Raw genomic sequence first — 24,440 nt, forward strand, 5'->3', positions numbered from 1 at the left:
AGATGGATTAGAGAAAATGTTTAGGCTTTAGAGTTGGAAGACTTTGGAGCTGAAATTTTTTTTAAGTCCAAAGTTTGGTTTTCTGATACGCACAACATCATGAAAGGGTACACTAAAATGTATCACTTTATAAAAAAAAAATAGATCTGATAGTCTATGAGCTTCTCCTCTCAAATTGAAACTTATTCTAGCAAACAAATTTGAAATTGATCGACAAATGAAAAAGTTTTTCTTCAGAGAGCCAACACCATTGAAGAAGAAGGATTTGATTTTTGGTGGAAGGAAGAAGAGAGGATAGAGGATAGAGGGAGAGAGAGAAAGATGACACTACGTTAAATACCATATCTAAATCTAAAAAAATTAACTAATTCTAAAATATTATACTGCAAACATGATTGTTTATGGTATCCATCCTATGAAAAAAACTATGAACCATAAAAAAGAATTACCTACAAAGTTTGAAGTCGTAATTCTTTTCTCTATCCACTTATGCCATCAAAATTTAAAAAGCACTATTTCTATATCCCTCTCTTGTTTTATAATATTCTATGTAAATTAATAAAAAGTTCTTCCCAATATCTATAGTATTGGTGCCAAACATTGTTAGATTTTTAGTAGTGCTTAAATTAACCGATGTAAATTATTAGATATATGTAAAATCATTTCAATTGCATGCATATAAAAAATGTTGACATTTGACTTCATTTGGTAGTCACCGAGAGAGATGGTTAAATTGTCAAAATTTGATCCGTTTATTGTATTAGCTATTGATATATATCAAAATAAAATTAAAATGATTTAGTATAATACTGCGTGATATATACAATATGTCTAACAATTAGTTTTGATATTAATTTTTTTTAAAAATACTTATTTGAGATTCAATTTTATTGACATCATGATCATGGGTGTTGAATATCTACTCAAGATAATTATATTTCAACTCAACATTATAATATGAAAAAAAAAACTGATTCTCTTAATTTGATGATAAATCTTGTAGCGTGTTAGCGGTAGAAATTTTCGAATGTAATATAATGTTAAAATGTATGTTATGTCAAGATAATTACAAGTTAAACTTGTGTTTGACAAAGAAAGTAAAAATAACACGAAGTAACTGCAATATCCATGTTTAGTTGTGGCATAACTAGCTCTACAAGTACTTTATTCCACACTTATGAAGCCAAGTAAGAATAAAGTCATATGAAATAGTATGGCATAAAAAATCACTTATGCCGTTATAAATTAATCCACCTATATAGATTACATAAAGCTATGATATGATTTTTAGAATCTTTCTCCACAACCAAACAAAAATATCTTATACCGTCGTAACTTGAAATAAGCAACTTATTCCATCATAAATTTAATTCACAATCAAATATGAATCTAAAACATTGGTGTTTGGTAGTAGATGAAGTAGTATCATATATAATAAGTTAATAACTAAATTGTTTAACTTATTGTATTAACAAGTGGAGCAGTAAGGATAAAAAGAGTTAAAAATTAAGGAATTTGGTGAATTAAATTTAATCCACCTACGGAAGTGCTTTAATCTTATTTCATTTTAAGTCATCTTAAAATATTCTCGTTTGATACAATTAAAGTATCTTAATTCTTAAAGCACTTAAATCATCGCTTCTTGAACCGTGTGATTTATATATGAGGAGGGTTCAAATGCACCCAAATTTTTGTGCATCTAAATGCATCCTATCTTTCAAATCTTTTTTCTCCGTTTTCAAAGTCCGAATAGTCAATCCGAACCGTTAGATGTGATCTATATATTAAGATGTGCTTGGAGACCAAATTTTACATTTTTTGAAATTTTTTTACTATTTATTAAGCCACTTTGAAAATCGCTGATTTTACATTTTCTGGACCATTGGATCAGCGATTTTCAAAGTGGCTTAATAAATAGTAAAAAAATTCCAAAAAATATAAAATTTGGTCTCCAAGTACATCTTAATATATAGATCGCATCTAACGGTTCGGATTGACTATTCGAACTTTGAAAATGGGGAAAAATGATAGGGTGCATTTGAACCCTCCTCTTTATATATATAGTTGAGATTGAAAATTTATGAATAGTTTATGAGTGAGTCTATGGTACTATGCATATCACGGGTTGTTACCGTGCTACGGCTCTAAATTCGAGTTTTCAAATCCTAACCGTCAATCCGAACCGTTCATCTTGTTCTTCATATTAATATGAGTTTGGAGACCAAATTTTACATTTTTTGAAATTTTTTTACTATTTTTTTAGATATTTAGAAAATCACTTGATCTGAAAATTCTGGACCATCCAAAAACAGTAATTTTCAATAAATCTAAAAAAATAGTAAAAAAATTTCAAAAAATGTAAAATTTGGTCTCTAAACACATATTAATATGGAGAACAAGATAAACGGTTCGGATCGACCGTTAGGATTTGAAAACTCGAATATAGAGCTATAACACGGTAACAAATCGTAATATGCATAGTGCCATAGACTCACTCACAGTTTATACAAAATACCAGTGATACTGATGTGATACTGATTCACCTACTTTTTTTTCCTTTTTTTAAATGAGGTGATATGAGTTAAGAAGTCGAATCCTTTTCTATCGAGGAAAGAAAACGGATATGTTCCGTACGGCTATGCACCAGGTACTCTCAATTCTTATTTTCCTACGTTTACGTACGGACATACACGCTGTGGAAGAATTTTTATTTCGTTGCAATCTGAGCCGTCGAAAGACGCTGGTCCGTTCCCGCAATGAATGCTTGAAGCAACTGGATGACGCTGACATGTGGACAATTCTGACTGTCTAGGATCGAGTCCGCTGTTAGCTCCCGAAATTGCAATCGGGAAGGTCAGAGGTCCGCTTTTCCGAGTATACAACATAGATTAGCAATATATGTTGCGGGTCGATTCCTCCAATGTTAGGGTTTGTTAAAGTTGTCAATTGATCGGGTTGCAGTGATAACTACATAGGGAAAGATACAGAAAATTAAGAACTGATATGAAATCCAAATGTCGGTTGGTCGGTGTTGCTCGACCTGGCTCACTCTGGACCCGGTTTAAGGGACTATTTACCTATTATTTTTTTTAAATCTTAAGATTTTAAAGAAGATCGACGTTCTTCAATTATCGGTTATAAACAGCACATTTCCTAAAAAAGAGACGATTTAGTCGATCACTCGATCTAGAGAGAGAAATAAGAGAGAGATAGCCAGACAGACAGACAGAGAGAGAGCAATCAATCATTGCCTTTAAAGTATCGCGAACCCTTTGCCACCTCGATCGAGCTGTTTTATTTTCCATTTCATTCGTTGATCCGCCGAAGATCTCCATACCAGGTACCGAATTTGGGGTCGGATTTTGTGGATTTTCTTTGCTTTTTAAGCTACTGGAAAAGGAATTTTGTAATATCTTGTTCAGTTGTCTCCTACGACAGATCCGATATTATGATTTCCTTCATCCTCTTCGGTTTGGATTTGTTACGCAAGTTGAGTTCATGATCGAACAACCTTTTTTTTTTTTTTTAATAACCACTATGTTATGCTTGTTTCTCTGGGGTCGAACTATTTATGTTGGATAATCGTCGTGAAGATCACTTGATTTTATCTCTTGAGCAAGTTCAGGTTGGGATGCCGGATGCTTTAATGTTTTGTTTGTTATATTAGCTTGGGAAAATTATATATTAGCTTGGGAAAATTATATGCTTTACTATAGGGGTAAAAGTACTGAGAGAAGAATACTAGCTAATAATTCCCTGAATTTAGAAATGCTTCGACCAATTACACGTCTATTTAATTCTGAAATCATTTTGTTGGTGCCTCTTTACCAATTAGTGATTTGCTATATCTTGATGCTGTAATTTTCGAATTGAATTCTGATCTGATCTATGAGATGACATAGTTCTGCTTTCCACTAAAAATTATCTCAGTAAATGTTTGGTATATCAAAACCAGTACAATTGAACTTCTTTTACTGATGGTCGCATCAAAAGAGAATGAGGACTAGTCACACATTGTGGGGGCAAAGATGTTTCAGTCCACTGCAGTCTGTTATGCTCATATTTCAATCAAATTCTTTCACATTTTTGTCATGCATAATGTTCTGATATTTATCAAAAAGGAAACATACTACTGGCTTGGTTGTTGGCCAGCTATCATTAACTAAAATTCACTTAAATGAGAAGCATACTATCACAGAATAGTGCATCCTTCGTAAGTTCTAGCAAGTTTTTTCATGATTTCTCTTTTGGCTTGACCAAAACACTTTTTTTATCTTTTTTTCAGCTACTAGTTGGTGCCGGATTCTCTTCAAGTGGACACATTTTCATTGCCAGTAAAACCACTTTAAAATGACAAGTTCTGCGAAAGTCGTGGAACCGGCTTTCCAGGGTGCTGGTCAGAGAGTGTATCCTTTGCTTCTAGCAAAATGTACTTATGAAACTGTTCACTGTTTGCAGTTAACTATAAGTAATAGAGCAGTTTTGATTTGATACTATCATTTGTACTCAGATCTACTGAAAAGCAATTGCTAAATAACACAACTTGAATAGCTTAAGGTTATTCAATCATAATTCTATTTTAGAACCAGGCTACTAATGAAATTCCCTCCATATGTCTTTTTTCTTTATAAAAGCAACTGTAAAAATGTGTTTCTTAAATAAAGAATAGTGGAACCGAGATTTGGAGAATCGAAAACTTCCAGCCGGTTGCTTTGCCAAAATCAGACTATGGTAAATTCTATTCAGGCGATTCATACATTGTTCTACAGGTGATTGCCAATCTATTTTCAATGTTTGGTTTTATTTTCCTTTGTCTAGATAGGCAACTTCTCCATTTTTTTTTTTTTTGGCATCTGATGTATGAATGTTTTATGTGCCTTTTATAGACAAGTTCTGGAAAAGGGGGTGCTTACTACTTTGACATTCACTTCTGGATCGGTAAAGATTCCAGTCAGGTACACTAACTCTTTGATGCAGTGATAAGGTTCATCTTTGTTTGTAAATAAATATTCAATCATGCAGTTGTGTAACCAAATCTTCGGTAAACTTTTTATTTTTTTATTTTTGTATATTCATACCTGCAAACATCTTTATAGCATAAACCTAAACATTATGTTTATTACCTCCTCAAGAACATAAGTGTGTCATTGTGCCCTTGTCTTCCATTTCATGAGAAGTGCCCAAAGTACCCTCCCCCCTTGCCTTTTCTCTTTCCATATCAGTACAGTAGGTGGAGTTAATTACTATATTGGTGTAATCAGAAGAAGACTATTTCATTGAGAGCTCTTATTAAAAATGAAAAAAAAAATGAAATTGGTTGTGGGTACCCTAAAATTGACCAGCTGTGCTTCTTGTGTAGGATGAAGCAGGAACAGCTGCAATAAAGGCAGTTGAGCTGGATACTGTGTTAGGAGGGCGTGCAGTGCAGCACAGAGAAACCCAAGGCCATGAGTCTGACAAGTTTCTTTCCTACTTCAGGCCATGCATTGTTCCTTTGGAAGGTGGTTTTGCTTCAGGTTTTAAGAAACCTGAGGACGAGAAGTTCGAGACCAGACTGTACATTTGTAAAGGAAAGCGTCTTGTCAGAATGAAGCAGGTACTGGTTTCAGAACTTTATATGGTTAATGTAGGAACTGTTACGTGTAGTTGGAATTGCCTCTACTATTTTCTTTTGTCTTTACCGATAGGCAGAAAGCAGTTGTTTTTTGTATTTGTGGGAATTAGATTTATCTGACAATTGTCATCTTTGTGGGTGTGTTTGTGATTTTTTTAGGTTCTGTTGGCAAAATTATACAAAGGCTTTTTGTAGAAGATGCCTTGACCTTGGCCCTCATGTTGTTTTGTATTCACGAATTATGAGTTAGAGGGGGGTTATGTTGTTATTTAATGTGGATAGAGAGAGAGAGAGAGAGGAGGTCAAAAATTTATATGGGGGCAAGGGTTGCAGTATGCATAATGTTTTGTGATGTTTCATAGGATAATTGTGATAAAATTTTCTCTTATTTTATTTTTATTGCAATTTACCTAGTTCTCTATTGGTTTTGCAGTTTCTGGCTAAAACAGATTTCTTAGCAGAATACATGATAATCTTTCATTATATCTGTAGGTTCCTTTTGCTCGTTCTTCGTTAAACCATGATGATGTATTCATCTTAGACACAGAAACTAAAATCTACCAATTTAATGGGGCCAATTCAAACATCCAAGAGAGAGCCAAGGCTCTGGAAGTGGTACAGCATCTGAAGGATCAGTACCATGGGGGGAAATGCGATGTTGCTATTATTGGTACACATCCCTTTTAATAAAATTTTGTAATTAGTCACTGTTTGAATGATATTTTACTGGTTTTGTGTGCAAGCTTTTCTTGGCTCGTTACATGTGAATGCTATTATCAAGATTTTCACTATTGTCAAGCTTTCATGCGGGGCACAACTTGGACTTAAAACCAGTGCTTAAGTCATTGCCTTTGTACTTGTAATATGAATGAAATTAGGATGCATTCTTATTTTGGGCCTCTGCTCAATTGTACAAGCCACACCAGTCTTACTATTTGTCAACTAGACCTGGCCTTGACCTCCCAATTCGTACAGGTTCTATTAAATATTCAATTTTAATGTTATTTTGCAACTTTTTCTTAGAGGATGGGAAACTTGTGGCTGAATCAGACTCGGGGGAATTTTGGGTGGCTTTTGGTGGTTTTGCACCAATTGGTAAGAAAGCCATATCTGAAGATGATGTTGTTCTTGAAAGGACTCCAGCAAAAATATACAGGTATGCTCCTCTCTTTCTCTCTCCGTCCTCTTCTCTTATTTTTCTTAGTAAACATCAGCAACCAAGTAGGGCATGCAAAAAGAAGCGAACTAAACTGTCACTAAGTCTGACTGGTTTGTTATTGAAATGTCTAATTTAAATTTATTGGTGCGGCAGTATCAAATTGAGATTGAGCTAGACTAAACTGTTCCACATTTTGTTTATTAATTTATTCCTATGCAGTATAAATGATGGTCAATTGAAGTTGGAAGATGGGCCGCCTTCTAAAGCTATGCTCGAGAACAATAAATGCTTTATTCTAGATTGTGGGGCTGAGGTGTTTATTTGGGTTGGACGTGTCACACAGGTCGATGACAGAAAAGCTGCTAGCAAGGCTGCTGAGGTAAAAGAAAGAACTCCCAGGTTTAAATTTCAGATTTAGACTAAATTCCCATTTTTGGTTGCAAATTTGCAATTGATATAAGACCTCAAATATACCAGAAATAGTATGTGTAGTTCAAGTCTGTAATCTTGATAATTGACTAGTGTTAATCTTGATTATTTTTACATAGGAATTTGTTGTCCGTGAGAAGAGACCAAGGTCAACACGGATCACTCAAGTTATTCAAGGTTATGAGACTCATGAATTCAAGTCTAATTTTGAATCCTGGCCAGTCGGCACTACTACAAGCACCTCTGGTAATGAGGAAGGGCGAGGCAAAGTTGCAGGTAATAATAAATAATTGATATATTTATCTCACAACAGATGGTTTCTGGCACTTGGTACCAATACATATAGGCACAAACAGCTACTGATTGAAAACCCTTTATTAATATACTAATCCTTGTGACATGCCTGAGAAAAGGTTGGATGAGTCGAAATGAGAATAAGTTTTTAAGTGAACTTGGTCTTAATGGTAAGTTTGTAAGCGCCAACACTTTATACATAGTGCAATGTGTTATCTGCTTGTATATTAATTATTCTCAACATTGATGCATATTTACTTTCCAAAATCCAGCTTTGCTAAAGCAACAAGGTGTAGATGTTAACAAGGGAGCAGCTAAGGCCCCCACCCCTGTAAACGAGGAAGTTCCTCCTTTGCTCGAAAGCAATGGAAAACTCGAGGTTCTTCTTTGTTCTTTCTTGCATTTTGCTTTTGCAAAATATGGTTGGCAAATAATAATTCCAGTTAATTCATGTAGGTAATGTTTGGTTGTGGAGTAAGAGGTGGAGTATATCCCTTACTCCACACTTAAGTAGCCAAACGAGGAGTTAAATTGGAGGAGTAAGATGGAGTAAGAGATGAGTTAATCCGGAGGAACTTACTCAACCTCTCTAGGTGGATTAACTTACTCGACACTTACTCCACTTGTATGGCCCATTGTCATAAGCAGAGACACATTTCCCAACATCTTACTCCTCCAAGTGAATTAATTTAAGCTATAACTTGAAACTACCAAACTAGGTGTCAAATATGAGTAACATGGAGTAAGCAATTTAATCCTCATTAATTTTAGTCCATAACCAAACATACCTGTAGTTATTACCTTTATTCTCTTTTTATTTTTTTTCCTGGGAATACTCTGGAGCAGCTTCAGCACTTGACTAATAGGTCTGAAAGGCTTACATAACTGGGTGTTGAAATTCTACTTATTGCTTGATGCTATGTAGAAGAATGTTCATCTGTTGTGAATAATTATTTCCATGTATGTTAATCAGGTCTGGTGCATCAACGGCAATGCAAAGACACCACTTGCTAAAGAAGACATTGGCAAATTTTACTGTGGAGACTGCTACATAGTTCTGTACACGTACCATTCTGGTGAAAAGAAGGAAGAGTTCTATCTTACCACTTGGATTGGAAAGGAAAGTGTGCAGGTAAATTTCAATTTACTACATAATTCTTACACAATCATGTATTTTTGTTCACTATGCAACTTGGTAGTCTTTGACACAAACATCTACACTTTAGTGAAGGGCCAGGAGTATAATGTTGATAAATGAAGTTTTGAGGATTCGTATAGGTCTAATTGTTAACGGGGAATGTGCTTTTAAGTTAGACTGTTTTTCATTTGCAAAAGTCTACGTGTTATTTTATTATATTTTGACATTTTTATTTTTTATTTAGGATGATCAAATAACAGCCACTCGCTTAGCTAGCACAATGTGGAGTTCCTTGAAAGGAAGACCCGTTCAGGCACCGATCTGTCCTCCTTAATCTATCTCTTTCCCTCTCTCTCCGTGCTATACATCACTTGTTAATCATTTTCACCATATACAGGGTCGCATCTATCAAGGGAAGGAACCGCCACAATTTATTTCACTCTTCCAGCCGATGGTTCTTCTTAAGGTAACATTGCATTCTCTCATCTCTCCCCAGCAAATTTTAATGCATGGTTTTTCGAATTATGTTAATGAAAATACCTGCATTATGACCTCTTACTGGAACTTTATTGTCAATGAGCACAGTTCATCTAAGTGTGCTTGTCTAAAGTAACCTAATTGCAGAACTATTCGAATTATTTTTCTAACTACTTCTGGAAGTACCATCAAACCAGGATGCTTCCTAATGTCAACAGAAGTTGTATGTATAAGAACAAAAATAATCTTGAAATAGGAAGAGCGCATTCAATCTGCCTTATGCTTGATCAGGTTGAATGATCTAATCTTGTTCCCTTGATCCAGGGTGGAACCAGCAAAGGATACAAGAAGTTAATAGCGGACAGCAACATGACGGATGAGACGTACACGTCTGATGGCATTGCTCTGGTCCAAGTGTCTGGCATATCAGCCCATAACAATAAATCCATTCAAGTTGAGGCGGTATGATCTCTGTCTAATTCTAGTAGTAGTATGAGTAAGTTGTATGTATATGGTAGGTTATCTTTGAAATTTTGGATTGGATTTAGAAAAACTACAAATTGGCAGCATATAGTTTTTGTGTGGACATAGTTGCATATATGTGGTAGGTACCTTTGGAATTTTATATTAGATTTTGAAGAACTACCAAATGACAGCATATGGTTCTTGTACGGGCATACCAGTTGGCTTCTGGTTAGCACAGAGTGTACATCTATTGAGTACTTGCATGTCTGTTACATGTGAGGATACCAGTTGGCTTCTGGTTAGCATCGAGTGTACATCTATTGAGTACTTACATGTCTGCTCCATGTTTTGCGTTAGGTGGCATCATCTCTAAGTTCGTCTGAGTGCTTTGTTTTGCAATCTGGGAATGCACTATTTACATGGCATGGTAATGCGAGTTCCTTTGAACAACAGCAATGGGTTGCTAAAGTTGCGGAGTTTTTGAAGGTATGTATGGTCCCTTTTTAATCTCTCTTTCTTACAGAACTCTTTGCGGGTACTGCTTCATTTTTATCTTCAGAAGCACTGATTGGCATGGCAACCCTCCAAAGTGCTGTAGCTACTTTTTGATGAACAATTAAATCAGTTGAATAACTGTGAGTTAACATAAAATAATAGAAAATTACAAAAGAAAAAAAGAGTTAAATGGTACTGTACAATGAGCCATGTGCTTTTTGTGCACATAATATTAATAAATGAAGCTAGTGACGAAGGAATTGTTACTGTTTATTCACAAGTTTTCTTTTTTAATTATTGCAGCCAGGTGCAGCAATAAAGCATACCAAGGAAGGAACTGAGAGCTCTGCTTTCTGGTTTGCATTGGGTGGTAAGCAAAGCTATAGTGGCAAGGCAGCAACACAGGAGGTTGTTGTCAGAGATCCTCACTTGTACACCTTTTCTCTTAAAAATGGTTAGACATATCATTTTTTTTTCCTTATACTCAGGTTTTTTAATCTTTATATTAGAACCTAAAATCTAATTTATCCTGATTTGTTTTGTTCCTTTTCATTGGGTTGCATGAATGGAACGATTCTACAGGAAAGCTTGAGGTTTGTTTTCTTGTTCTTCTTTCTATTGTTTTTTTAATTTTTTGTTGTGGCTTTTTGCAGATAACTTTAAACGGTTGTTGTTCTTTTACTTGTGGTGTTGCTCAATGTGCACCAATTATACAAACCTTGTTAATAACTTAATTTTTCAGGTTGCTGAGGTGTTCAACTTCTGTCAAGATGATTTGTTGACTGAAGATATTCTGATACTTGACACTCATGCGGAGGTCTTTGTCTGGGTAGGCCAATCGGTTGATCCTAAAGAGAAACAAAAGGCATTTGATGTTGGTCAGGTGGGAACCTATTCTCAACTAAGAGGAGTAAAAGAGTTCAGCAACAACCTTTCTTAAAACTGAATCTGACTCAAATCCGTAGAAAATTTAATTCAGGCTGTTGCACTATTTGCCATTGTTCTAAATTAATTTGCCTTATTTGAGCTCTCACCTCTCCAAAGTTATTTCCCTAACGCAATCTGGAATTCACACATTTTACAGAAATATATAGAACATGCAGTATCGTTGGAAGGTCTTTCCCTTGAGGTACCTCTTTACAAAGTATCAGAAGGATATGAGCCCTGCTTCTTCAAAGTTTTCTTCTCTTGGGATAACTCCAAGTCGGTGGTACGTCATAATGTGCTAGCCTTACATTTTACTGTCTTTACAAAGTATGTTCACTGGATTTTGAGTTTTAGTGGTGATCTATCGGTAATGATCGACTTTGCCCGCCCCCTTCCCCCCTAGAAATTTTTTTTCCCTCCTTTGGATGTTTGATTTGTAATTCGGGTTAAATTTAGTATTAAAATCAAAATATATTTCTTGAATTATGATTGGTAATTAGAATTATAAGTTAAAACATCAGAAATTACGAGTCAAAGCATTGTTTTTTTTTTATCGAGTACCCAATTAGTTAATGGATTTAAATCCGATTCGGTATTTTTCTGCCCCCCCTGATGAAAATCCTGGATCCGCCCCTGCGTGTTAACCCCCTTTCTTATATATGCTATTATGACAGGTTCAAGGGAATTCTTTCCAAAAGAAACTTGTGCATCTTTTTGGGTCATCTGTGCGTTCAGAGGTATGTTCTGTCTTATTCCTCACTAGAATTTTTCCTTTTGTTAAAATAAAGTGTGTGTATGTTAATTACCTCAGAGGATCTATGTAATACAGAATAATTCTGTTAGAATTTTACATTTGTAAGACAACTGTGAATTTGTAGTAGTTGATATATTATTACATCCTCTTCAATGTTATGAGAACAATCTGGTTCTTCTGCTGACTTGTGTTCTTAAATGACTAAAATCGACTTGTACCTGTGTAGTCAAATGATAGGTCTAGGAGCTCAACGAATGGAGGGCCCACTCAAAGAGCATCAGCAATGGCAGCTCTTACATCGGCATTTAATTCATCCTCAGGAAAACCTGTGAGTAAAGTTCTCAGATGTAATTTTCTTTTACTTGATTTTGGCATTGTATGTTGTGTTCTTAATCACCTATCTGCCAGCTACTGAAATTGCTTACACTCCTACGGTCAGATTCATTCTTTCTCATTGGTTTCTTCAAACTAAACCGAGAGCTCAGATAAACTTCTACTCTAGGTTTTATGGCTATCTTGTTAAATTTGTATAGGAGATATGTAATATGCAAATTAATTGTTTCGAAGTTGACATATATTTTCTTATAATCCAAAGCTTCTGTGGTTTTCCAGAGCAATAATGAGAGGTCAAAGAGCTCAGGGGATGGGGGACCCACACAAAGGGCATCAGCAATGGCAGCTCTTACTTCGGCATTCAACTCAACATCAAAGCCAAAGGGCACCGCCAGTCAGCCAGTTCGTGGGGGCCAGGGGTCCCAAAGAGCTGCAGCCGTAGCAGCGCTTTCATCAGTTCTGACGGCTGAGCAGATCCAGGCAGGTCAAACTGAGGCTTCTATTCGTACCATCCGCTCCTCTGGTTCTCTAGAAAGTCTTTCCTCAGGTTGGCTTTCTTAAAAAGGAACTGGCATCTTTTAGAGAAAAAATGTGTCATCCCCCGAAAAATAAACTTTTCACCTATAAATGTACAGTAAAACACGGAAAATGCCACCAATTTCCATTTTCTCCTGACTTCATGAAGGTTTTCCATTAAAGAGTTGAAATTGCTCGGTTTTGGTAGGAACCAGAATAGTACAATCATTGAGAGCAGCCAATATGTATCATCCTCATATGTACTAACGCTCATAACAAGAAAAGAATATCACAGGCTGTAGCAGGTCTATAATAAATTGAGAGTACTCATAAAAATTATAAAACGTACATTGTATTAATACCAAAAAGAGTCATAACCCATGGACTTGATACAACAACAACAACCAAGCCTTTTAGTCCTAAACAAGTTGGGGTAGGCTAGAAATGAAACCCAGCCGGAGTCACATGGAAGAAATAGATTACAATTGATGAATTTGTATACCAAATGTTCAGACACTTTCAAGGCTGAGAACACAGGATCTGAGGCGGGGGATGTTACACCACCACCAGAAGAATCTACAGAGAAGGATGCAACAGAGGGAGACAGGCTCTCAGTCTCAACTGAGACTGCTGACGTGGCAGATTCCACTGAGGTGTCACAGGAGCAGACCGCTGAGGTGAATGGAGGCGAGACAACTTTTAGTTATGACCGTCTGAAATCCAGGTCAACCAACCCTGTTCGTGGAATTGACTACAAGAGAAGAGAGGTTTGTTTGTACTCTCTTAAAGTGAACTTTTCAAGCAATGATGATATACTGATTATCTTAAGTGGGGATTTAAGATCAAGTCTTTTCTCCTGATTTTTTGTATGGATTCAGATGGCTCCATTGTTTGTGCAGGAATCATTCCATTTTTTTTGTAATGGAAGCATTATGAAACTCATTTACCAGAATAGAGCAATTAGATATGTCTTATGTCATTTTCTCTAAATTGACATAAGAAATTGTGGCTTTTTCCCTGAATTCCAACCCTCATGTCATGTTCTAATTTTCATTATATCTGTTCATCGAATCTTTGTGCTCTTGATGCCCATCAAAATGAACCCAAAATGTCTCTTATCTTTCACATATGAGTGAAGAAAGTTAAATTAGAATTGGATGTCCCCTATTGTCTCTGGAAGTTTTCAATTTGTACCAAATTGATCCGATCCTGCAAGATGCTAAAGTGAATGTCTGTTCAATTTGTACCAAGTTTTCTAATTTTCATTATTTCTGTTTGTTGAATCCTTGTGCTCTTGATGCCCATCAAAATGAACCCAAAATGTCTCTTATCTTTCTCATATGAGTGAAGAAAGTTAAACTAGAATTTGATGTCCCCTATTGTCTCTGGAAGTTTTCAATTTACACATCATCAGGAAAGAATTCTTAGGGATGGTGTGAATCAGCAGATGCTAAAGTGAATGAGAATAGTGGATATACAATGCTGTCACTGTTGTCTGCATCTGCATCTTCAATAAACTTATTATGAAAATTGATGTCACCGCCCGCTTCCAGATATCAAAGGATACTGACATCAGCATTCACATCATAATACAACCAAATTATGCTTCCATGTACATAATTATAGAACTAAGTTGGTAGAAATTTAAGACTGGGAGTTTTGGGACTGAAATGGGAATTATGATAATTTAAGGACCAGAAATGAGAAAAGGGGGATTATTTAATGGCAATATATGTAATTTACTTTTAGCCTGTTTGTTTTATTCACTCAGTTGTGTGTGCAAGTATTGACTCTTTTGTCTTTCAATTGTTTATAGACATACTTGTCAGATGAGGAGTTCAAGACTGTATTTTATGGCCTGACAAAAGAGGCGTTTTACCAGCAGCCAAAGTGGAAGCAGGACATGCAAAAGAGAAAATTGGATCTCTTCTAGAAGTATACTTTATAAAATGCTGGATTACTAAATATAATTACTGCTACTAAATGATGAGTATATAGTATTGTGGTCTCTTCCTTATTTGTAGAGCAATTGGGACTTGGATGAAGAATGGTAGTAGAGTTTGGCTGTTGCGTAATGATGATTGGTTGAAGATTTGCTATAATTGATTGCTCGGTAGAAATTTATTCAAAAAAGAACAAAAGTGTTTAGGTCATTCTTTTATTTGTACATGGGGATGTTTTATTTTCTTCTTTGCTCTTTTTTTTTTTTGTTTGGACCATTTATAATGCACAATAGCACAATAGGGTTTGTATGCTTGATGTGTTTGCTAAAGGCTCATATGCATATGATATTTTCAGGTTTATGCATATGGGTCACCTTATTTAAGCTATAATTCTGTGGAATGTAATTATTGGCTTTGTCGAGGTGTATGACAATAAATATTGTTACTCTTGCATAGTATCAGTTAATGGTAAGTTTGCTTTTATATTGTACTAATTTGTTTCAACACTGCCTCTTATTTTTCATTTTTTTTTTCTGGGATACTGTGCCTGAAGCCTTGTACAGAATCTCTCAAGTTTTCTTCCACACTAACCGGACACGCTGAATAAAGCCAACAGCACTAAATGCATCCAAGTATTACAACCACTTGTTAACTCGGCACTTGCCGGTTAACCATCAAAAAAAAGTATTACAACCACTGGATATGGATTCCTAAATGTAGACTCGAAAGTCACTATCAAGATAATTAGATAGGAATAGCAATAACACCACTGATAAGAGTTGGTAATCCATTTATTCAATTTGCAATCACTATCAATAAAGTGGACTGTTAGACACATGTAGTCAATTTTTTGTAAAGAAGTCCCAAGTGTCAGTGGTAACTGTCTTGATTAATACGTAATCATTGACAGTTGTCATGTGATGTTGACTAAGTCAAAAGTCAAAACAGTTGTTGGTAACTGTCTTGATTTTTCAGACTCATTTCGAACTCTTTAAAATACATATTTAATTACTGTTCAATACACACTTGTACATTATACCAATATACAATTATTCGTTTTTTTTAAATAAAAATTGATAAAAAATAGTTAGGGGACTGCGCGCATATAATATTTCTTAAGATGGCTTCGGTATCAAGCGAACCATTTTTTTTTTCTCCTTTTGAAGTTGTAGACCTCTGCAACAATAGCTAGTGGCCTGACTCCAATTAAGAAGTGTATTATCGTGCTAAGATAGCACAAATTGCTGATATGTGGTGGCATGTATCTATGCCTTTAAAAATAAATTTTTTCATGTGGTTGCTATTTCAAAATAAAATTCTTACCAAAATTTGTTGACCAAAAAAAATGACAAGGAGACTTCTATTGTCAATTTTGCAACAGTGAAATGAAAACAGCCTTACATCTCTTTCTTAAATGCCCTTACATTGCTCATGTTTGATTTTGGATGGGACACTTTCAAATTTTTTTTTTTTTTTTTTTTTTAATGGAGACTAGACTTCTTTAGAAAAAAAATACAACACTTAGCTCAATCTTTGCCTCTCAAAAAAAAAAAGGCCATGTTAATGGTAGTAGGTGTTATATGCTGGTGTATATGAAAAACAAGAAACTCTATTGTTTTAATAATGCTCCTATTCCTACAATTAGAAATATGATCCTACTAATTTGTTCGTTGTTGGACTACTGGATAGGTACAAAAAAGATGGTTGTTCTACATTTCACTTAGTTCTTGCTCCTGAGGACTTGAATATGATTCCCCTGCAATCCCTCCCCCTTTTGCCTGCTCTTGACATGCCCCTTGCTAACACTGTTCCTTTGGTGCAGATTCTCGTTGTTATCTGATGCTTTCCTTGTCATACATCCCTTACTGCATGCTTTACTTGTGTAATAAAGGGTGTTACCCTATTTTTGCTGGCACACTTGTTAGTGCTATTCTGGTACTTAGTTTGATACAATGGAACATAGATATTCATGCCTTTTCTATTTTTGCTTGGCATGATTTTAGTTTTTCGTTGTGGGTTTTAGGTTTGATGTACTTGTATTTTGCCATGGTCAATGATGTGAATAAATATAGCTGAAACTTTGATACTGCTCCCTTTGGGAGTTCAGTATCTAGTTAAGGATGTCGGGTGTGCTACTGAGACCTTTCCTGGCACTGGGTTTTTGTTTGGGTAGATTTAATTTCTATCTATTTTGCTTTTGAACTTTTGTATTCTACATTTTATTCTCAATGAAATGGCTTATGTCTATTTTTCCAAAAAAAAAAAAAATAGCACAAATTTATAGATTCAATTCACAATTATAAAATGCTTATTTCGTAATCAAGATTCAAGAACATATATAATTTTATTCGACAAGTACGTACGTAAGATATATCGGAGGAAAATTGCACATGTTCTTCGGAGTTATAAATTGATTTTTCTTTTTAAACCTTATATAAATAAGCTGTAGTTTTCACAATTTAAGAACAGCTTGGTTGGTGAGCCAATTAGGTGATCAGTCCCTATTTGCAGAGCTGCAAACAATAACTAGGGCTATCATATTCATATGGAATAGGAACGGACGCCTTTTCATCATTATACCTTATCGCGCCTTTCGTGGTACATAATTGTTTTGAATTAAAAAAAAAGATGATGATAACAATCTCCGCAGGTCTATCCCCGCAAAAAACCCCGCACAAACTGCCAAAAATATCATGGGGGGGACCGCTCAATAATTAATACTCCGCAGAAACTGTTAGTATTTAACTTGAAGCATCAAAGTATTTATCGTGAATTTGCAAAGTGTTAATCCCTATGCAATGATCTCTATTTAGGAAAGAATAAATCAATCCATTAGTTGTCCCCGCACAAAATTTTTTTTTTTTTTGAATCATCCCCGCACAACTGGGGACCATTAAATAAACAATTCCCTCATAAATACTTGCCATTTATCCCCGCACAAATTTTCCTTTTTTTTTTCTGGATTGTCCCCGCACAACTGGGGACAATTAAATAAACTATCCCCTCACCCAATGATAAATACTTATCAGACATAAGAATAAATACTTTATGATACATTGATAAATACTTTATGTTACATGGATAAAAACTTATCAGACATAATTGCAATTTTCAGTACAATATCAATGATAAATACTTCTCAGACATAAGGATAAATATTTATGATACATTAATAAATACTATATGTTACATGGATAAATACTTATCAGACATAATTGCAACTTTCAGTAAAATATCAATTATAAATATTTCTCAGACATAATGATAAATACTTTATGTTACATGGATAAATACTTCTCAGACATAATTGCAACTTACAGTAAAACATCTGTGACAATGATAAATACTTCTCATATATAATCGTAAATACTTGTCAGAACAACGATAAATACTTTCTTGAACTTTGTTCTTGAATTTGTCAATAAGTAATGTTTAATCAAATCAAAGTATTATCATGTCAGGGACAATGATAAAAACTTCTCAGACATAAGGATAAATACTTGCCAGAACAATGATAAATATTTTCTTGAACATCAATAAACAGATAAAATATTTATTAGCGGGAATTGTTATTAAATGATAGTATAATTAATGCGGGAATTGTTATTAGAGGACAATATAATTAATGTGGGGATTGTTAATTAATGCGGGGATTGTTATTAAAGGGCAGTAATTAATGCGGAGATAAATGGAAATTCTTAGAGGAATTAATGCGGGGATAAAAGGCAGTTAAGGGAGTTAATTTGGAGAGAGAGAGTGCGGGGTTAAATGGGGGGACAGGCTTGAGGGGATTGTTATAATTATTCAAAAAAAAATTATAAGAGAAGAATTCAAATGTTTTATTTTTTTGTCTGCAATATGTCTTTATTTTAATAATTTTATTAACTTAAAATATATATTTAAATGTTAAAATAAAATGATTGGATATGCATTGTATAATTTTCTCTACACAACGTAAAAAGTTGTAATATTTTAATTTTGCTTTTCATTAGTATCAAAATTTTGTAAAAATACACCGACGTGAATAAATTATGAACGTTGATTTTTTCAAGTTATTGATTCGTATGAAATCTAAATAAAAAAGTGATTATTTTTTATGTGCTTGTAGAAAAAAGAATATAGATCACATCAAACAGATTTATTTTGACGTATAAACTTTAAAGTTGTTGTTATTAAAAAAACAAAATAGTGAAAGCATGATGGATGGACAAAAAATGAAATATTTGAACTCTTCTCAATTTAGAAAAAGCGGGAATGGATATTATTTTCTTGGGCGATGAAAAATCAAGTTTTAAGCCTACAGGCTATTAGGAGAAAAAGAAATAAGAAAAAGCGAGTTCTATTGTCGTATAATTATACAGTATCACGAATTGATTAATTCGGAAATCAATTTTTTCAAGAGTACAAAATTAATTAGAATACATGTTAATTGACATGTAAAACACTACTTTAACATTAGCATTGCTTCCTGAGAATAAATGTAGTAGGATTAAAAAATAAATAAAGGATCTCACTTCGTATACATTTAGCATCATAATTCATAAATTTATAATCAAACCTAAATAAAATCTACTACCACAACGGACGGCTTTGGAAAAAAAATATACCGAGCATATAAAACTTCAACATGTTCCCGAAAGTGGGGGAGTAGACGAGTAGTAGGCGAACAAACCTACATTATTGAAGATAAAAAAATCAATCACTTTTGTTTATCTTTCTGGCTTTTAGCAAAATTACCTAATCAACTATTATCGGAACCATAATCAATGCTGGCGAAACAAGCGGTACGACCTTTTCTATTAAATTGGCAAAGTAATCACTTTAATGGTTTCATCTACAATCGTTGTCCTTCGTTGCTTCGCAGATCAGGGTCACATGGGAAACACGGAAACACCTGTGGACAACAGACAACTTTAGTGAATATCATTAACTGAAATCGCATATCCACTTAAATTTTTTTAGTGACACCGAATCACACTATATATTTTTAAAATGCAAACAGTCAACTCAAATAATTTAACATGATGAATATATTAAAATGTGCTTACAGATCAAATTTTACATTTTTCTGATTTTTATTTTACTATTTATTAAAAGGGAAAATATATTTTTCACCCGGCTTTCATCCCCAAAAATCCCCCACCTTATCTAATTCTATTCTAACAACTTTAATAACGACAAAAACTGTGAATTCCGTCAACGAACATTCATCTTTGCAAAATATGTCAAAGAAGTCAACTTTAGACTTACTATCTATTTCAGAGTTGATTCCAGTGCATTTTTTCCTTCCTTGGGACAATCTCCACTTCTGTCTTAATATTATTGCCTTGGCCTTCGGGCATATCCCACTCGGGCCTGTAAAATACCGTAATCTTACATTTGTTTGGGCAAACCTCCATCTATCTGTGTTTAGCTTCAGCCAAACCACCTTATTAGAATACTAGTAATTGTGCCCGTGCACAGCAACGGAAGCAAATTATGTAGTAGAAAACATTAAGCTCCTTAATAAGAAGGAGAGATAATTTAAATCAAATTTGTAGAGAAAAATACTTAAATACTATATTTATCTACAAAATAACGCATGTGAACTCTAGTGTAGTGGTAAGAATTTTGGCACCAATGGAACCCAACTGGGTTCGAATCTCGCATTCAGCAGAAAAAAAAGAAAAAGGGTGCGCGGTGCACAGGCTTGGTCCGCAGGTGCCGTGCGTGGTTCAGAGACGCGGTCCACGGGTGCGGCGCGCGGTCTACGGGCATTGGGATCATATGCGGCGCAGCACTGGGATCATATGCGGCGCGACCAATGCATACTTAAGTGTTGAAGCTCATAATTTGGAAAATTCATCTATGTGTGATATGGAAATTCAACGGCTGAGCATCATTCTGAAAAAAAAAAAAATCATGACCCTTACAGGATCTAGACATTAAGCTCCTTAATAAGGAGGAGAGATGCTCGGCCTTTAACTAACGCCTTTTTATTCTAGCGAGTCTTCCTCCTCGGTCGCTCCTTTTAATGGCGGGGCAACCTGTCGCACATGGTTTGGAAAATCGACTGAGTTCGAGTTGACTTCGCCGAGTAAGAACGATATTGGTCAAGCCCGAGTCGATAATCACTCGATTTTCTCGCCCGGCCAATTTTTGCATGAAATTCATCACCAAGGTAGATTTTATCAAATTAGGTTGAGCGAACCCAAATTTACAATCAATCTCTTACATCGGAGCAAAATTATGCAGTTTCGGTAGTTCAATCGACTTAATTTTGTATTTTTGAATGGACAGTCGAAGGAATTTGGGACGGGAAAGGGTTGCGCCTTAGAGAAGAAGGAGATCAAAATATTAAAAACTTTAAATAGACATGGTTTACATATGGTGTATTGTTTAATTTTGAGGGTATATCTTGATACATAGTGGACTGTGTCCATATCATTTACTAAAGAGACGTAATGTGTTTTTTTTTATATTGATTCGCTGTGACACAAAATTTCTATTTAATAGTACCAAATACTTTCTAGCATCGATATGAATACTTATCGGTGATTCTAATGTAGTTAGTTTTTTTTATATTTCTTTAAAAAAAATATGGTAGGTAACATAACAAAATTATCAAACTTTATCAATATTTTTTGTTTATATCATTTTCTTGGTTTAATAATGTAATTAAAATAATTATATATATATATATATATATATATATATATATATATATATATATATATATATATATATATATATAATTATTGTATTGTATTTTAGATTTTTGAAAAATGTCGTATCGTCATATTCTTCAGTTATAAGTATGAATACTTACATTACAAGGTATGAATACTTACAATACTTGATATTAATACTTTTAAATGCCATCTAGTGCCACATGCAAAAAAAAAAGATATATAATATGTTAGATACAAACACTTGATATACGAACTATTTACACTTGTATGATGAGGTATGAATACTTGCAATACTTGATATTAATACTTTCAGACATCATCCAGTGTCATGTGAATTTTTTTTGATATAATTTATTAGATACAAATACTTGATACATGAACTATTTACACTTGCATGATGATGTATGAATACTTGCAATACTTGCTCAAAGAGATATTAATACTTGCCATATAAAAAAAAAGTTAGGTACAAATAGTGTTTGGTAAACGGGCCGGGCCGGGCGGGGCGGTCCGGGCAAAACCCGGGCACGGGTAGCCACGGTCACGGGCGTCACGGGCACACGGGCACAACGGGCCGGGCATCACGGATTTTTTTTTCAAAAATCCTGCCCTGCCCGTTTAATACCCGTGCCCATCACGGGTTCGGGGGCAGGACGGTCCGGGTACGGGGGGCCGGGCGGTTCGGTCCGGTCCGGGTCCGGACCGTTTTTTTTTTTTTTTTTTTTTCTTTTTCTGTTTTTCTGTTTCTGTTTTTTTTCGCTGTTTTTTTCTGTTCTGTTTTTTTTTCTGTTTCTGTTCAGTTTTTTTGTTCTTTTTTTTGTTTTTTGTTTTGTTTTGTTTTTTTTTTCTGTTTTTTTCTGTTTTTTTTTCTTTGAAAATCAATCAATTATAAATCCAAATTCATACCTATTAAAATTCATTTGACATAGTAATTATATTTGTTAAAGATAGGTTATAATCTATTTTTATAACCTATAAAAATTCTGATTTATTTGTTCACTCTTCATTTGAAATATAAGTAATTATATTTATTTTTGAACTCAATAATTTTTGTTATAATTAACACATTTTAATTGCTTATGTAATTATATCTTTCCTATAAAAATAAATAATACATATATACAAGACAAAATAAGAAAATCAAAAGATAAAAATTTCATTTGTTGTGAATTAAAGTCATAAATACTCAATTTTGAAAGTAAAAAATTAATTGAGATAAATGAAGGAAAAATAACATTGAAATAAAGGAAATTACAACTAGCAACTGATAGCTCGCGTTTGAAAATAAAAATAATACAACGTTGAGATAATCCTAATCGGAATCAGAGTTCCACTGCTTCTTTCGTTTTCTCTTTTGCCTGCTTCGCTTAGACTTGTCTAAGGCGCATGGTGGGCATATAAAATGCTTGAACCTTATATCCTCCCTTGTGCGTGTCGGGTAGGCGCTAATGCAGGAAGGGTGGAAACCTTGCAAACATTCCGCGCAACAGAACATCTCGCTCCTCTTCCCATATTGGTGACAGGGATTGCAAAAATCCACCGGTTCTTTGTTTGTACGTTGTTGGGACTTTTCATGAAGGTTCTCGGGATTTTCTTCTTTCATAAGTTCCTCGAGATCTCTTGAGCGGAAGTAGGGGAGGGCTCGTGTACGAGATTCCGCTGAGGGCTCTGCAATCGGGCTGAGAGCTCGCGTATGAGATTCCGCTGTGTTGGCACTCATTCTTAATAGAATAAATCTAACCTATTTAAAACAAATCAAATTACTTCACATATTCAAAAAAATAAATCTAACATCTTTTATTAACCTATTAAAAATACATCCGAATTTCAAAAATAAAATCTAACCTATTCAAAACAAATCAAATTACTTCATATATTAAAAAAAAAATCTAACATCTTTTATTAACCTATTAAAAATAAATCCGAATTTCAAAAATAAAATCTAACATCACATATTCAAAAAAATAAATCTAACATCTTTTATTAACCTATTAAAAATAAATCCGAATTTCAAAAATAAAATCTAACCTATTCAAAACAAGTCTAATTACTTCACATATTCAACAAAATAAATCTAACATCTTTTATTAACCTATTAAAAATAAATCCGAATTTCAAAAATAAAATCTAACCTATTCAAAACAAGTCTAATTACTTCACATATTCAACAAAATAAATCTAACATCTTTTATTAACCTATTAAAAATAAATCCGAATTTCAAAAATAAAATCTAACCTATTCAAAACAAATCAAATTACTTCACATATTCAAAAAAATAAATGTAACATCTTTTATTAACCTATTAAAAATAAATCCGAATTTCAAAAATAAAATCTAACCTATTCAAAACAAATCTAATTACTTCACATATTCAACAAAATAAATCTAACATCTTTTATTAACCTATTAAAAATAAATCCGAATTTTAAAAATAAAATCTAACATCACATATTCAAAACAAATATAATTACTACACATCTAACAAATCTAATATAAACTAAATAAATCTAACAAATCTAACATAAAATAAATCTTATAAATCTAATTACTTAAGAAATTTAATAAATCTAACATTCAATAAATATAACAAATCTAATTACTTAACATTCAATAAATCTAACATAAACTAAATCTAACATTCAATTTAAATTCCTTTGTAAATACTCTTTTTATTATCAAGGAATTGACAGTCTCGAGCTGTCCTTCAAAAAAAAACATTCAATTTAAATTCTAAATTTTTTCTACAAAAATAAATCTAACATTCAATATTTCAATCTAACAAAATTTAATCTAGCAAAATTTAATCTAACAAAATGTAATCTAACAAAAATTAATGTTGCCTTTTTAATTTCGTGGGAAAATCTTCGAGAATACCTTCGTAATTCCCTTTCCGTTTGCGTGTTTGTGTTTGCGTATTTGTTAAATTAACAACTATTTTTTTTTTAACAATAAAATTAAAATTGGAGAATAATTAGATTGAGAGAATGAGAGATGAAAATATTGAGAGAGATGTGAAAATTTGTAAGGAATGGGTGTATATTTATAGAATTTTGTTTGGAGGGATTAAAATTTGAATTTAAAAAAAAAAAAAAAAAACTGAAAAAAAAAAATGGGTGGGGGTCCGGGTAGAAAGTGGGGATGTGGGGCATGGGGGGAATGGGGGGGAGAATTTGATTTCAAATTTCGAATTTTAGACCCAAAAAAAAAAAAAAAAATTCTGCCAC

At 33.8% G+C, this 24,440-nt stretch overlaps 1 protein-coding gene across 3 annotated transcripts; it reads left to right on the forward strand.

Moving 5' to 3' along the window:
* The first annotated feature begins 3,099 nt into the window (after positions 1 to 3,099).
* LOC144564988 (villin-2-like) lies at positions 3,100 to 14,994 on the forward strand. 3 transcript variants are annotated; one of them, XR_013514809.1, is made up of 24 exons: positions 3,100 to 3,340; positions 4,286 to 4,406; positions 4,670 to 4,769; positions 4,887 to 4,955; positions 5,360 to 5,596; positions 6,107 to 6,284; positions 6,638 to 6,770; positions 6,993 to 7,152; positions 7,322 to 7,478; positions 7,769 to 7,875; positions 8,470 to 8,628; positions 8,879 to 8,947; positions 9,032 to 9,100; positions 9,436 to 9,573; positions 9,934 to 10,062; positions 10,375 to 10,525; positions 10,654 to 10,664; positions 10,814 to 10,954; positions 11,156 to 11,281; positions 11,673 to 11,735; positions 11,979 to 12,099; positions 12,365 to 12,632; positions 13,115 to 13,368; positions 14,418 to 14,994. XR_013514809.1 is itself a non-coding variant. In XM_078314596.1 (24 exons), the coding sequence occupies exons 2-24, from the start codon at positions 4,351 to 4,353 to the stop codon at positions 14,532 to 14,534; spliced, it is 2,994 nt and encodes a 997-aa protein (XP_078170722.1). In that variant the 5' UTR covers positions 3,100 to 3,340; positions 4,286 to 4,350; the 3' UTR covers positions 14,535 to 14,994. The 3 variants fall into 3 exon arrangements, 1 of the variants encoding a protein (XP_078170722.1); XR_013514808.1 differs by having other exon boundaries at positions 11,979 to 12,080; positions 12,348 to 12,632; XM_078314596.1 differs by having other exon boundaries at positions 11,979 to 12,080.
* Positions 14,995 to 24,440: the final 9,446 nt, after the last annotated feature.

This window comes from Carex rostrata, chromosome 14 (genome assembly GCF_964058835.1).
Source record: "Carex rostrata chromosome 14, lpCarRost1.2, whole genome shotgun sequence".
Taxonomy (NCBI): domain Eukaryota; kingdom Viridiplantae; phylum Streptophyta; class Magnoliopsida; order Poales; family Cyperaceae; genus Carex; species Carex rostrata.